This window comes from Mya arenaria, chromosome 14 (genome assembly GCF_026914265.1).
Source record: "Mya arenaria isolate MELC-2E11 chromosome 14, ASM2691426v1".
NCBI lineage: Eukaryota > Metazoa > Mollusca > Bivalvia > Myida > Myidae > Mya > Mya arenaria.
The window spans coordinates 19,936,282-19,953,789 of NC_069135.1; the positions used below are offsets into that span (position 1 = coordinate 19,936,282).

Consider the following 17,508-nt stretch of genomic DNA (forward strand, 5'->3'; position numbering starts at 1 on the left):
CCATAAATGTTTATGTACCTTTTTATTTGATCCAGCAAACTTCTGCTGTGACTTTGTTTAGATTTTTAACATGTCACAAACATCACTCGAACGACGTTTATTTTTGTTTAAAATTTATTTCTTGTTTAAAATCACCGAACCTAATGATTCCGAATTAGTCTTTGTCATCGCCGACATCTATAACGAAGATCTTTAATTTGACAACACTGTAATGTACCCAAACTTCTTGACATTTTGTTTTCATAAATAATGACCTAATGCAAATGTTATCATGTCATCGTATTCTTGCAAAATTCATACGTTTAAACGATAAGTTTGTAGAAACGCTATATCACATTACAAACAGTTATTCATGTGTACTTGAATGAAACTGTATTTCATATTAACAATCTACATTTACCCGTCCTTCTTAAACCCCATCGAAAGGCTGATAATATTACTGCGTTTTATTCTGGATTGTTGTATTCAACTCTAGTGGATTTTCTGCAGACTACACGAAGGGCTAGCATCAAATACAACTTCCCGGATCAAAATCAGTACTTATACATATAAACGTTAGTTTTTTAATAACGCAACATAATGTTTTCTGATGTTATATAAATATTACGCAATAAATATGATGTATTATGATAGGAATCTTTTCTGGTGACATGTATCACGTCGAGTTCGGTGTGTAAACATGTAACCGTCAAGACTTACATGTAAACACAACAAACGAGACGTGGTGCAGGTCACCAGAAAGGCATCCTGTCGTAGTATTCCATTTATTATATATTTGACTTTTTCAATATGCCTCTCAAATGTCCAAATATTTAATGGCTTGCGCGTATGAACGTGTTACGTACTTTTGTGTTTTGAAGACAAGGGAGGCTTTTCCAGCGAAACGAAGTAAGAAATTACAGAATTCACATAATTTTGCAAAATAAGAAGAACATGTTTTATATCCATGCTATAGCTAACGTATCATAAAATTGTTTCACAGTCATACCTTCCTTTGTTTGGAAATAACTCATAAAACGTAATAGATGCAAACTCCGTTGAATGAGTTAGTTAACGGATTCTGTATTCACCCCGAAGTATTTGAATCATACGGAATAGACAATGTTAACTAACAAAGGTCATACAACCTCAAAACATCAGACGTATATAGGTTGGCATTATTTGGAAGGATATTCAGTACAAAGTTGTATTGGAATTCACGAAGTTTCGTTAGCAATTCACAATAACTTTATTTATATAACATCAATTATAATAAGACGTTGTTTTTAAGCATAAACAACCGTACAGCTACTTTATTCTTAAGGAATCAAGAATAGTTCAAACATAGATATACAAATTTCCGTTTCGATGTCAGAAAATCGATAATATTAAAGCTTAATTTAGTATTCTTGATTAAATAACTATAAAAAAGAATTCTTTAATTTTGTTGAAATTCCTGTATAAACCGGAAATACATTTTGTTTGGTAAAAACGATAACAATAAAATAAACAGTTATTGTTGTACATACCATGGACAATATGAAAAAAAGCCAGTAATTGCACGAAAAAAATAATTTCAATGTCAATGACTATTACTACATGCACAACTTCCAAGCACAAGTGGTATTAATCTTCTGGAAAAAATGAATTTCAGAATAAGGAATCTGGATTCTTTGACAAAGAACTTTTTAACGGTCCGTGATTGACGTGTGAAAAACGATAGTCTGTTTTTAAACTGTCCATTTTATTATATAATTCTTATTGCTAAATGCCTTCACCGACTACTTAAAATGTTTATGGTAATAAAATAGACAAATCATCAGTGGTTTTTCACAGACAATTAGGTTAAAGGTTCTTAAACGTATATTGTATTAAATTCTTTTGATGAATACAAGTGCGACAGTGTCAAATATCGGGAAGTGTTGGGGTATTTTTAGTATGACATTGCATTCCTTTTATTGAATATCCTAAATGACGTACTGGTTTGTATAAATTTTCCCATACGAGTTGAACCTTATTGAATAATGATATCGGTTGAATGAACCAAAGGCTATGCCAAAATTCAATATTTAAATCTGAACAGTATAAGCCAATGAATATCTGTTAATATGCATTTATCAATTTAAAGAAGTCAACGGGATATATAAATGAATTTGAATACAAGACAGTGTGTGTATACCAAGTGTTAAATTACGCCATATATGCTACGTCGGATGGCAACATTTTGCTTAAAATAAAGACTTTAGTCGAAGATAACTTTTCTTTTACCATTTTAAATAAAACAAAGGGAAGTCTATGCCGCTTAAAGAGTCCCGCCTTCGTTTTATAACCGAAGTTTTATAGGGTGATTAGTTTCATCAAACACTTCGACAAACCTGTTTCCAAAATGATGTTATGACAGTTCTCCGTCAGACGGCCGTATTGTGAAAAGGTTTGTCGAAGTGTTTTCAGAAACTAAACCCTCAATCAATTTCTGGTGAAAGACCGAAGGCGGAACTCCGTAAGCGACGTAGACTGCGCTATGTGTCATTTAAAAAAGTGAAGAAATATCAAAGTTATCTTTGTTTAAACTATGCATTTGAAGCAAAACATTGCCTTCCGACGTAGCAGTTATGGCGCAATTTATCACGTGGTATACACACCCTGATGATAAGATGATGAGTAAATTGAGAAAAATACAAGTGTATTCCGAGAACAGAAAGATGAAAAAATGGACTGATTTCGAAATAGAAAAGAACTGAAGTTTTATTGTTGTTGTTATAGAAGTAAGAACTTTAAATAGCATTTCAGTAAGATTTAAAAGTTTTTTTCGTCATTGAAAATTGCATAATCTGACTTCATATTTGGGTTCACCATTTCGCATTACAACACGTTTTTAGAACAAAAAACACGAACAAATATACAACTGTACAAATTTGTCATCTTGAGTATGAGGTGCAGAATGAACGTCTGACAATTCTCGCGATAATGGTGTTGCTTTTTATCATTCTTTTTTAAGTCTGCTTAATAAAATAGTAATATAAACAGAAATTCTACATATGGTCTATGAATTTTTGGAACATCCCTCGTATATTCGTTTACATCAATGCAGATTTTACACTAACTCTCACTGGAAAAAAGGCGAAATTTTAGCAAACAGATATCGCGTTTTTTTTTCTTGGACATTTTCAAAAGACGCGGGGAGGGGTCACGATGGCCCTAATAGACTTCTGTAGAAAACCCAAGTGAACATGATAAATATTCGTCAATGGCTGTCTAAACCAACAAGAGACTGTGTTCTATATGTCATATAGTAATATAGTAATAAACTAATATTGTACTAATAAAATATTGGCTACCATTCAGCAGAACGGTGAAGAAAAATCGAAGAAGAAATAAGAAAAATGATTCTTGCATTGTCACTGTACACGTTATTCGCCATAAGTAACTAGCATATGTACTTATTTGTGGAACATTAAGACTCTCATGTTACATAATACAGTATTAAGACGAAGCAGAACTAAAAGAAGAAGAATATTTCGGTTAGCCAGGGCCCGTATTCACAAAAACATCTTAGTTTGATACATTTTCAATTCCATTCATTAAAAAGTTGTGGATTTTCTAAGTTGGATTGAAAGGAACAGTACAAATTATCTAACAAATACAATACAATTCAAGTAAAACTAATTCAGGTTATTCCTTGTTAAGGTGTTGACAATTTTACGAACATGTAATAACCTTGCAGGAAACTAAATGATATAGTCGAGAATATTGAAGTATTGAGTTACATTTGTAGTAAGCAAAAATACCGACGATTTTAAACATAGACCATAGACAAAAGGTAATTATGGCTCCGAAAATCACCTGAACATTATTTAACCTGATTCGCAAATAAGAGACATTAATGAATATGCCTTAATTCATGGAAATCTGTGAGGTTGAGTTCTTATAAACTACAAAACCTCCAATAACCTCTATGTTTCACTGATCGTTCGGAGGCGGTTACTTCAACATTGATCAATACAGATATTTAGATGTTTGTGAAGTATTTCTTTGTTGTTTTGAGACGTTGTGCGTTAATCGTTAAGTGTATGTCCATCCGTGACAGTGTGCCTCTTTACAGGTTATTCTTTTATTTACAAAAAACATAAAACACAGTAATTGTTAATCTTAATTGATATCGGAGTACAGAGCGTTTTATATAATTTTCAATTTCTAAAACATATGTAATGTAAGGACAAAACACACTGTTTTCCGCCACCACAGGTTCACATGCATGTCTGTCGCACGCTTCCGATGATGAATCTGAACGTTCAGGTATGTTCAGTTGTTACAATGTTAAAGCTCGATGTCTGTTCCGTTGATATATTTACTTTATGTAATTTGTGTACTGAAATCCGGCGTTTCAATTGTATAATCTGGCATTCCAATTAGTGACTGAGGTATATCTGTTCAGTAGAAGGCTCATGCCTTTAACTGTATGTGTAGCCTTATGACAGACAATGCACAAACAAATCGTCTGGAGTACCGGCTATTATACACACAGCAGCGTACAAACCCCGATGTATAACGAAGGTATCCTTAATCAGATATATCAGGATCAAGGTCAGGGATCGTATGAGCTGTCCAAGAAGAATGTTTTCCATTTGAAGTCATTGCAATTACTGTAAACTTAACAATTCTCATTCTTGGATAGATACATATAATCCGACATGTTCTGGGTCGAGTATCCTACTATTTTAATGACCTGAAATGAACATGATGAATGGCCGTGTATGTGAATATGGTGAGCCCCAGGCTGCTCATTACCATGGCTAGTGAATACAAATTGGTTTGTTTGTCCTCCGTCCTTTGACATTGTATTCGCACAATGACATATTTTTTTCTGCCTCACCTCAGCACTACAGAACATAGAGATTGTTCACCTTCTGATTGCATTACTAATGAAACTGTCTGCAAAATGAAATTATAAACATTTGCTGATGCATTCCGGGCCGGCTGGGAGCTCCAAGAAAAGTTTAGAAAATATTCTTAAATTTCAGTATGATCTTGACAATAATCAGGGATGGCATTCGTCCTCTTAATGTCATTAAAGGTAAGGCATGTTATCTATTTATCCCCGTGTTATTATAAGAATGGACAATTCATAACAACGCATTGGTCACTTTGATTGCGATTTCTCAGCAAAATTGGTTGATCGGATTTCGTTGCATCCCTTTCAAGAGTTCCAGTAATTGTCAATTTCTTGATCTGTCTTCAAAATAATATATGTGATCGTTCAATAGAATAAAAGCATCAGCTTCTATAACCTTAGTATCTAAAGCATCCGATTAAACTAGAGTGATAAGATGTCCGTCGATCGAAATCAAAATGAAAACGATATTCTTCCTCCTATTATTCTGAACTTGTATTCAATATTTTGTTTCATCTCGAAAATGTGTAACGGAGTGTTGTTATGTGTCCTGCCATCTTTTAACGATCTACCTCTTCCGTTCATTGGCACAGAGTATATCTCCAGGTTTGTAAAGAAGGTATTATCGAAAGGCCCAAACTCGATCCCTGTGTTGTCAGTCAATTTGGTAACCACGGATATTTCCTACCAAATGCAGATCCTCACTCCATGCGTGATTGTATTTAGTCAAACTCAGAATGCGCTCTGGCTTCTAATTTGCGATATAAGTAGGGTCTCGGCATTGTTAACAATGAAATCGTTCTGGCAAATCGGAAATTGGGTAACGAATCTAGAAACATCAATCCACAGTGTCCTTCTCAAATTGAATACATGCCAGTCTTGTCTTGTCGTTAAAAGGTTTATTTGTCGCACAAGATTTGATCCTCCGTCCTCCGTAGACATCTAGAGTTTGACTCGACATTTGCCTGTTAATCCTAATGATATGGTATGGAATGTGGTACCCGAATGCAAATACAAAGTCTATGGAACGGTTGCTGCTTCCGGGTCCAATACATTAGCATTGTATACAAAGATATTTCCGTCATGTAGGTAAACAAGCTTGTCTTATTGATCTACCATTGACCGCTTATAGTTAACATCCATTGAAAACTCACAAATATAATTTGTTCTTTGGCATTTTTCTCGTTCCATACCAGTCCTAGTTTCGATAACCAACATCATCGCTATTCCAATATGGTACCGATTCATTGTCATAAAGTGGAATAAACACGCTTAAAATGATATTTAATGAATTGCAATCTAATTGCAATGATAAAACATAATGTTGGATGTTACTTCATCGCGCATTTTTAAAGTTTTAACTATTCACGCAACTCTACAACGACTTAAATTCGATAATCTGCTTCGTTTGCCTCCCTTTGATTTTTTTTTTTAATGTAAGAGACAAGTTTGCATTGCACGGTGTGTGGACTTGATCTCAAAATAAATGTTGAAACTCTATACAAGTAAGCCAAAAAAGCGTGTCACTAGGAGTTAAATTTATAGGTAATCTCAAGTGTTAAGATATTTGAGAGGCCGTGAAACAGTAATTGTTCATGTATGCAAGAGCAACCTAATGTGCACTTCGGCATTCTGGAACGTGCACAACGGTATACAAGTTCGGGCACAACGGCATTTCGGTACGTGCACTAGGGCATTAAATAACGTGCACAACGGCATTCTGGTACGTGCACTAGGGCATTTAAGAACGTGCACAAAGGCATTCGGGTACATTCACAACTGCATTTCGGTACGTGCACAACGGAATTCAAGTTCAGACACAACGGCATTTCGGTACGTGCACTAGGGCATAAAAGAACGTGCACAACGGCATTCGGGTACGTGCACAACGACATTCAAATTCGGGCACAACGGCATTTCGGTACGTGCATTAGGGTATTTAAGTTCGGGCATAACGGCATTCTGGTACGTGCACAACGACATTCAAATTCGGGCACAACGGCATTTCGGTACGTGCACTAGGGCATTTAAGAACGTGCACAGCGGCATTCGGGTACATGTAGAACTGCATTGAAGTACGTGCACTCAGCCAATCAGATACGTGCGCAGTCTTAATTTGAATGCAACCGGTCTTAGAATTTAACCTACATTTACCGCCAATGAAATTGCAGATTGGCAATCATTAAGTACTAGACTTAATCATTAAGATTTTCAACTTTTGCGGATGTCAGAAATTGCGTTGACAATGTGTCAGCCAATGAGGTTGTTTTCTAAGTCAGTTAGATTACCTGAATTAACCTCAATAATTGAGATGAGGTCCTTCGCTACGTTCAATCCACCCATTCTTAATCATTAACATGTTAATTCATTTCATTTAACTATTACATTGAAAGGAATTAAAATGCCACACTTACTCGCTCCATAACAACACGTACACATGGCGTTCCGCAACCTATCGAATAAAGAATAAGAGAAAGAGTTCACGATGCAATGATTCCGAAAGTACCAAATTAAAAATAAATGAACCGTAAACAATGTTAATACTTGTAAGTTCGATGTCAAACCGATTAAATAGAAGGATTGTCGCGTTTGATCTTCAACCTACCATATACACATATTGGTGTCACGTTTGTTCCAGTGCAGATAGCGGATTTATGTATCACTAGCGGACTCGGGCGAGGACACACACGACCCCACCACCCAGCTGAGCCAAGTGAAGTTTTGGTATCATACTCAGAATTGTAGAGGAGTTATGCATAAATTAAGACCAAACACAACATTAAGTGGTCCCGCTCTAATGTCAAATCCAGGATCCACTCGTGTAAATCCCTTGATTTACACCGAGGCCACAGTTAATAAAGAGTTTGTTTGGCTTTAACCGACCGACTAATAAAACCCCCAACCCGTAAATTTGTTTAGCCTTAAAACATATTTTCGTTTTCACTACAAATTTAAGAACGACCAAAATGAAAAAAATCTACACTCTTAAAATCTTGGTAGGAAAACCAACAATTCATGAATTGTGTCCTGTATCATCTTGTGTATATACAATAATTAATATATTTCTATTTCATATAGCTCATCTCATTCAGTAAAAAATACATCTTATTTAACAAAACAAACACAAAAACGAGTTTCAGAGTGTGTTTTTGTCGCGCGCGAGCACGCGCTCACGTGTGTGTGTGGGTGTGTGTGTGTGTGTGTGCGTGTGTGTGTGTGTGTGTGCATGTACGTGCGTGCGTGCGTGCATGTGTGTTTGTGTGTGTGTGTGTTTACAAGTATCATATTTTGGTAACTTTATATTGTAAAAATACAATCATTGAAGCTTTAAGATCCGATTTATACTTGCAAAAATAATCAAACAAGTAGCAAACATGTAAGAATGTTTTCCTTAACTAGGAATTGTCGTTCGATGACAAATAAGTGAAAAGACACTAAGATAATTGTTCATATACCAAGGTATGACTGTTTAATGTACTTATTGATAATAATAATATAAATAAATAACAACAGATACATACTAAACTTTCGTAAAACAAAAAAGAAAGAAAGATACAATGAAAACAAATAAGTGACCTGCATATTACAAATATGAACAACATTTGATTGGTTTGTAAAATATTCAAATTTTAAAGAGCACTGAAGCTTTTCAAGAAAACTATATGTTAAATTAATACGATAAACTATATGTTTTTAATTGAAAAATTGAGCCTCAAGTAAGTGATTTGGTTTAATGAAATGCGTGTCATGTATAATAATTTTCGCGATATTGGAGTCTGTAATCAGTAAGAATATATCAGTTAAATAATGCTTCCTCGCATAAGATCATCATAACACAGGACAATTAAGATATAACTATAAAGCCTCAGATATTGTTTATGTCAATCTGGTGTCCTTTTGTAGTTAACTTTTACCTGGGACTTATACCAACTCCTAGCTTTAAAGAAGTTATGTATTTATATAAATATCCTTAATTGAATGTTCTGTAAACAGGGGGATACCGAGGATTTAGCGTTAAAGGGGACGCACTTCGAGATCGCAAGATCACGTGCGCCCCTCTCCCAGGAACCGAGAGGAACGCTTCGTACGTGGTGTGGTTGGGTTTGGGAAACATTTTCCCCAGGCCCTTCCCTCATATAAAGCTGATTTTAGTCTGAAGTTTTTTTAACCTGGTGTAAATTAGGACTAGATTGTTTTTCCAAATTAACAAGAAATCTTCACTTCAACCGCTTTTGGATTCGTAGTGTAAACATTAAATTTTATGTGAATATTCACGTTAAGATCATCTTTATCAAATGAAATTTCAGGATATCGAACAGACTACCCAAGCTAAGTTTAATGTGCGAGCGTTGCCAAAGGGATAGGGTCATCGAAATTGCAAGAACCATTTTTGAGAGTATATACATCCTTTTTTCCGTCACAACAAATCATTTGCTGCCACAGTTATATTCTATGCTTAACCTCCGGGAGCACATACTCACTACAACGTATGCTGGTTGCCGACACACAACTTGCTAAGTCTAGTTTAGTGCCGCCAGCGTAAATCGGTGAACGCGTGTTGGAGAATGAACGACGAGAAGCCAACTATATAGCGGCCAAAATCGGTGTCACTGTTGCTATTAGTACAATGCTATTAAGCACATTCACTTATTTTCAATATGACCGACGTAAGCTGAGTCGTGTACCTGACCTGCTCTGATGTACACCAATATATTAATGTGGGTCCTACAACATTAACTATCCTATCTGAAAAATATTACCCTAATATTACAGCATAGCCACCCTTTGGAACCATTATCGTGTCCTTCATTGGTGGTATTTGTGTTTCTAGTCCTGGTATAGTATTTACATTCCATGAGGTGTTGTTCCAATATGTCCATTGCAGTACGAACCATTACAAGAAATATCTCCATTCTCTTCACTATACATGCCAGTTATTTGGTCCTTATCTCCAATACTAACTGCATATGTACACACACATATTTTAGCGGTTCCGCAATCATGGTTGTCACACAAAGTGTATAATTCACGCGGTTGAGTAAGAGCAGATACTGGCGACAACATCATGGATCTTCCATTAACGGAAGCATATCTGTACCCTGATCCACCGGGAAATACAAAGTTAAAGTACATTTCCTCAATGTTTTGTTGGTTGGCACCAAACGCTGGCATACTCGATGGAAACTTTATATCATTAAAAGATACACAGTCGACATTTGGTTCACCAGGATACACTTAAATGGACAACTTACAACAACACACCTGTCGCTCGAGGTACACGCCCGATTTGATGTCAATGATTTAGAAGTATCCGATTCGTTATACTGCAAAATGGTGTAAGCAGAGTGGTCCACCTCGGCTTCAAGAGTCTTCGCTCTAATCCAGTAGATACCGACACTTTGGTCTGCTACCATTTCAATATTGCACCTCTCTCCATTGTGTAATATTATCGACTCAGCAATTATCGGTTCTATGTCGAACCGTCGTTAGCCACTGTTTTAAGACTATGTCCGTCGATAGAGAATCTAAATGGAAAAGCACTACCTTCGCCAATAATTCGGAAGCGATATTTTCCCACGGCTGCGACCTTAAATGATAGCAGCGGAGCTCCTGTGTGTAGGCTGTTTTCATTGACATATCTTCCTCGACCGTTTATAAGCCCTGCATGCCGTTTCATTTTGTGAACGATGTGCCGTCGATTACCGGTACCTCAAATGGCGCCTCTAATGGTTTGTTATCACAAAACATATTCTTTTGAAGCTGTAGATGGTTCATTGTTGTATTGATATCAAGACGACGTGCTCCTCAGACGCATTTTGAGTTCTTTCTCTGACAATAAGAGCGCCGTTCAACCCCAACATTTGAAGTATCCTAATGCGATTGTGGAAAAAGAATGTGCCTGCACTAGAGACCCCGAATTCGTAAGTGAAGGATTGTCCGGGAATTATTGGTTATTGGGTCACTTAAGCTGCACCATCCATCCATCCACGGGGATCCAATCTAATGAATTCCATGCCAATGAATGGCAATTGCATCACTGTACAGGTTATTTGTCACATGAACTTTCAAAGTTTGTCCTTCGTATACGTTTAAAGTGGGGCCAGGCATTTGACCATTTATGGTTATTATCATTCTCGGTACTGCGTAGCCATCTGCGGTTATGATACCGTGAGTAGAAGTTGGCAAAGCGGATGGGTCGGAGGCATTAACATCGTACCTGTATAGCATCCCGTCATGAAGATAAACCAGTTTGTTGTCGTTTTATCTAAAGAATATGCATTGTCAGAATAAAATGTATAAAACGGTATTAAAAGTGGATTTTCTTATTTCAAAATAGTTCTTGCAAAATGCAAACAACATATTTCGTCGATAATAATATATATAATAAATATAATATTGAATGATTCTTTTTCTTTTTCTTTTGAATAACGATTTGAAATTATTATTTCACAATTTTATGGAAACTGATGTAAAATGCCCTCTTTAAACAGACACGTTGTATTCGCAAAGATATTCCATACCGTGTCTTGTATTCGCATGTACATTCCACAACGTGTCATTGTATTCGCATGGATATTCCCTACGGTGTCATTGTATTCGCATGAACATTCAATACCATGTCATTGTATTCCCATGAACAATTCATACCGCGTCATTGAATTCGCATGAATATTGAATACGGTGTCATTGTATTCGCATGAACATTCAATACCGTGTCAATATATTCGCATGAACATTTCACACCGCGTCATTGTATTCCCATGAGCAATTCATAACGCGTCATTGTATAAGCATGCATATTCAATACCGTGTCATTGTATTCGCATGTATATTCCATACCGTGTCTTGTATTCGCATGAACATTCCACACCGCGTCATTGTATTCCCATGAACATTTCACACCGCGTCATTGTATTCCCATGAGCAATTCATAACGCGTCATTGTATTCCCATGAGCAATTCATAACGCGTCATTGTATTCCCATGAACATTTCACACCGCGTCATTGTATTCCCATGAGCAATTCATAACGCGTCATTGTATAAGCATGCATATTCAATACCGTGTCATTGTATTCGTATGAATATTCAATACCGTGTCATTGTATTCGCATGTATATTCCATACCGTGTCTTGTATTCGCATGAACATTCCACACCGTGTCAGTATATTCGCATGGACATTCCATACCGCGTCATTGTACTCGCATGGACATTCCATACCGCGTATTATTGCATACGCATGAACATGAAATACCGTGTCTTTGCATTCGCACTGACACTCAATACCGTGTTATTGTATTTGCATGAACATTCCATACCGCGTCATTGTTTTCGCATGAACATTACATACCGTGTCATTGTATTCGCATGAACATTCCATACCGTGTCATTGTATTCGCATGAACATTCCATACCCTGACATTGTACTCACATTGACATTCCATACCCTGACATTGTACTCACATGAACATTCCATACTCTGACATTTTAGTCACATGAACATTCCATACCCTGACATTGTACTCACATGGACATTCCATACCCTGACATTTTAATCACATGAACATTCCATACCCTGACATTGTACTCACATGAATTTTCCAAACCCTGACATTTTTCTCACATTGACATTCCATACCCTGACATTTTACTCACATGAACATTCCACACCCTGACATTTTACTCACATAAACATTCCACACCCTGACATTGTACTGACATGGACATTCCATACCCTGACATTTAACTCACATGAACATTCCATACCCTGACATTGTACTCACATGGACATTCCATACCCTGACATTGTACTCACATGGACATTCCACACCCTGGCATTTTACTCACATGAACATTCCATACACTGACATTGTACTCACATGGATTTTCCATACCCTGACATTTTACTCACATGAACATTCCATACCCTGATATTGTACTCACATGGACATTCCATACCCTGACATTGTACTCACATGGACATTCCATACCCTGTCATTGTACTCACATTGACAGTCCATACCCTGACATTGTACTCACATGGACATTCCATACCGCGTCATTGTATTCGCATGGATATTTCAATCTTAATAAACTTAAAAAAATCAATCGATTGGTAAACAGTTGCTTTCAGTGTGTGTATACCACGTTATATATGTTACGTCGTAAGGCAACATTTTGCTTCGATTGAGGACTTTAAACGAAGATAACTTCACTATTTCTTCACCATTTTAAATGGAATATAGCACAGTCTACGCTTACAGAGCCCCACCTTCGGTCTTTTACCAGAGTTTGATTAAGATTTTCTTAAAAAACTTAGACAAACCTTTTCACAATACAGCCGATAATTAAACGAAGGCGGGGCTCTTTAAGCGGCATAGACTACCCTTTGTTTCATTTAAATTGGTGTAGCAATACAAAGTTATCTTTATTTTGACAAAATGTTGCCTTCCTACTTTACATATATGACGTAATTTACCACGTGGTATACACACACTGAAAGCGACTGTTTATCGATTGAATTTTGTTTAAGTAAAATATCCTTATGTTTATTTTTACAGTCATTTACTCATTTCAATACATGCTCGAACAGATTTGGTGATGAACAAATAAGAAAATATAACACCGAGGCCAACGATTGAAACTTTTACACATACTTACTTGATTTCTTGCATTACACAATTAATATTTGGCAAACTATTTTACAAACAGTCACAATTTGTCTGTGAAACTCTTTTTTTGACACATCAATATAAATGGAGGGTAAAAACAAAATAACAGTTGTAAAAACCATGGTTGTAGATAACTGCCGTAGAATAACCTGTTAACGTTCGCGAATTGTTTCTTGTTAGCGACTTTATTGTCGCGATAATTATCTAGCTATCTAGTAAAAACAGGATAGAAAGTGCCCAGAACTGCCGCCAATTATCTTTTCAGCTGTACAACACTAACAGGTTAACAAGTTATGGTTTGCAAATTCCATTTAATAATTAACATACTAACTGGTTAACGTAATAAGATTCGTGTTACCACTTCGCTATAAATGCATTCCAGATTAATAAATACATTAACTATATACACTATTAATATTTTTAATAAGTTTTAGTGAGACAATGAGAATATTTACTCGAAAAGTGTCAACCCTAAATGGCCCTGATGAATAACACAGGAAATTGGCCACTATTGTGACATCAGTGCAATTTGCAGGAGATACACAGCAGGGGATTGTTATGCCAAACATTACTTCTATAAGTGACTCCCCACCCAAAAGAAATTGAGTATAGTACAGAACCTCTGTGTATTGATCTTAATCTAATTGCCTAATTGTCTTATAAGATCTCCGATCTGAGTATCCTGCTGTGCAGTTCTTGGGATTTTTATTTTAGAAATGGACCCTAAATGACCCTGAGCCAATTAACGAATAAACAGGAAATTGGCCCCTACTGTGACACCAGTGCAATTAGCAGAAAGTGCACAGCAGGGGATTGTAATGCCAAACATTCCTTAAACTAGGCCTTTTAAGATATTTATCTTACCAAAAAGATAACGCGATTATTGAATAGATAGCTAATTAAGTGGTAAACACGAAACAATTTGCGAACGTTAATAGATTATCTTCCGGCAGTTATATTCCACCATAGGAATCATATAAACCAGTTCCACAATCTTATTTTAAGTATCACGTTTTCAAAATAAATCACCTTTTTACACTGTATAATTGAATAAGAATCATAATTAATGATAGATGGTAAAAGCACAATCTGAAGTAATCTGACAGCGGCAAAAATAAATGGAATATGTTATGGATATGTTTACAGATAGGTTTTACAATTATCTTGTTTTTAAGACAGAATATTGGCCATATCTGGCTGAAATTCTATTGACACAGGCGTGTTGTCAAGTATGTCCGTTAAACAAAAAAGTAATGAAATCAATATTATTTTATACTATTGTATTTCGTTTATTGTCGGTGCATGCTTGTGTATGGTTTATTTCGAAACATGCCTACTTTCAAAGACTTAAGTTTAAGTTAAGATAATATTTATTTATTCGAAATTAACATATTCTACATTATTCTTACAAAAATGTTTCATTTTCCTGATATTTATTTTTTAAAAGCGAATTGCATCCTCAACGCAGTAGTGATACGTAGTAATTAAACACAAACAACTTGATTTAAAATAAAACCCAGCCATTCCTTATTCATAAAAGGAATGTCAAGTCCATTTATTCTAAGAAAATAAGTAAATAGATAAAAAGATAAACACAAAAAAAAAATATACAAACCTTCAACCTCCAACTTAATGTTAAGTCTTTCCATTACTCAGTTTATACTTTACTTCACCCTAATATCTTTACTTAAATCAACAACTCAACAAAATTTTAATATATCTGTTTGGCCGATAGCGTGCACAAATGCTAAGGATATTTTATTCAACAAGCACGTTTGTCAATATCAGAATATGTATCGATAATAAATCTATATATTTATGAGAGTTTCACAGTTGCATACAAATCATGAAATATGCTCCTTGACAATATGACAAAGTATGTTTAGTCCAAATTTTCATGTACACAAATCACTGATATCTTGAAAGCATATATATTCAAATGAAAGCTTATCTTATACAATAGGCCAGAGTAAAAGCCAGAGATAAAAAAATCACACAAATAGTATGGTGTATAAATGTTCTGGAAAACTGCACCCGTTTATTCTTATGAACACTTCTAATAAAAATTGTTGTAATATATCTAAGGCATCTTTTCTTAAACAATTATACTACATGTATTTATCAAAAACAGAAAACCAAAAAAAAATGTAAAGATATCAATATAACATACATTTTTCAATAAAATCAATTTTGAAAATTAAAGAAAACCGAAATGTCCAGACGACTGTGCATGCTAGAACTGAATCAATTTTCGTCTCCAAAATCACGGTCTATACCGTTAATCCTTTCTATTGGATAACTCGACCCCTCATAACAAAACTCAATCACCTATTGGTCAACTGTGGTCAAACTGACCATACAGTAAATACAATACTTTCCAGCTATACTACGAAACGCTGTAAAGTAAAGAGTATTTCCATTACTCAATTTATACTTTACTTCACCCTAATATCTATACTTAAATCAACAACTCAACAAATTTATCTGTTTGGCCGATAGCGTGCACAAATGCTAGAATCAAATTTCAAAGTTAGAGCTTGAGGCTTCATATTATACGTCCTAATTAAGGCAATTTTTTTAAAGAATTTAAAGAGCCAATACAGTTTCCAATTAATAATGCCTTCATCAATATACAGTTACTGATTAAAACTTAAGGAGTGATTATTGAACAATTTACTTCAACTTTAAATATTTAAGCTTTTTGATACTGAAAGCCTACTTTCAACCGAATCTTTAATGTACATATCTTTAGCTACGTCTGTTTTCCACCGACCATGACGTTTCAAGCATCTAGTGTCTACACCACTATTAGCTGCTGTTGAAGCTTCACCAGCTCTCAAAGAATGCAAACCTATATTAATATCAGGATCTAATTTCTTAAACATTTCTATCACAACCTCTCTAGCTCTTGTATAACTTAAATGCTTATCTTTTGAAATCAATTAACAGCTGTTTTTTGATCGGTTTATTGGCTTAAATAAAAAGGAATCAGACTTTGTGCTCAAATCTGCCAAATGCATGTACTTTTCCAACATTGCAACTGGACATGCAGATGAAATGCCTCTGCTTACCAAAATTTCATTGCCATCTCTGTATTGATCAGTTTTACTTCTCGAAATGAAAATTTTAACAAAATTATCACTAAAAGTTATATCCTTGCATTTTATATTACTTAATTCATTGAACCTCAAAAAAACAGCAAAAGCTAAGGTTATCATACACAAATTTCTTATTTCACATAAATCAACAGAATACACAACTCCGAAGTGACAATGTCCTTCCTCTTCACTGGCTCCTTAGCAGTTCTTTTAGACGATTCCAACAAGTTCCTTACGAAACCATTGTCTGTAGGATCTTTTTCATTGATCAATGAATAGGCCCACTTTATAGCGTAAACAGCTGCAGAAACTTTGTGAAAAGAGGCATAATCATCCATCAACACCGTTAAATATATAGCGACACAAATTGGCCTTCCGGGCATCGACACAAACTTATTTGATTCACAAAAATCGCACCATTTTTAAATGCACTATGGTATTTCTTGGATGTGCTTTCACTTTTTGACATAACAATATACTTGGCCATACTTTTGGCAATATCAACATTTTTGGCACTCTGTGCCAAACCCTCCTGCTGCATCTGCCTAGCTATGTTGCCCTGCAGTCCTATGCCTGAAAATACATAAATATGTCCATGAACACATCAAAATACAAAGAAAATCATCATGTATCATCTGTAAAAATATGACAATCTTTCACCCCTAACTTCAAGGCTTCAATGCCTTATTTTCAGAGCGATCATTTGCACTTTCATTGGTGTTTGACCAAAAAACCCATTGTTACCTTTTCCTTTAGCAATAATATTATCCTTTGGCAAAACTATGATGTCTTTTACAAGCTCTTAAAAAAACATTTCCATCAATCAACAAAGGCCAAACAGCTGCAGATTTCCAACAGGCACAATTA

At 35.4% G+C, this 17,508-nt stretch overlaps 1 protein-coding gene across 1 annotated transcript; it reads right to left on the reverse strand.

The window, feature by feature from the left end:
• Positions 1–8,914: 8,914 nt before the first annotated feature.
• LOC128215901 (uncharacterized) lies at positions 8,915–11,098 on the reverse strand. The gene is given in 4 exon segments (XM_052922505.1): positions 8,915–9,023; positions 10,133–10,349; positions 10,352–10,457; positions 10,883–11,098. Coding segments are annotated over 4 exon segments (648 nt in total).
• Positions 11,099–17,508: the final 6,410 nt, after the last annotated feature.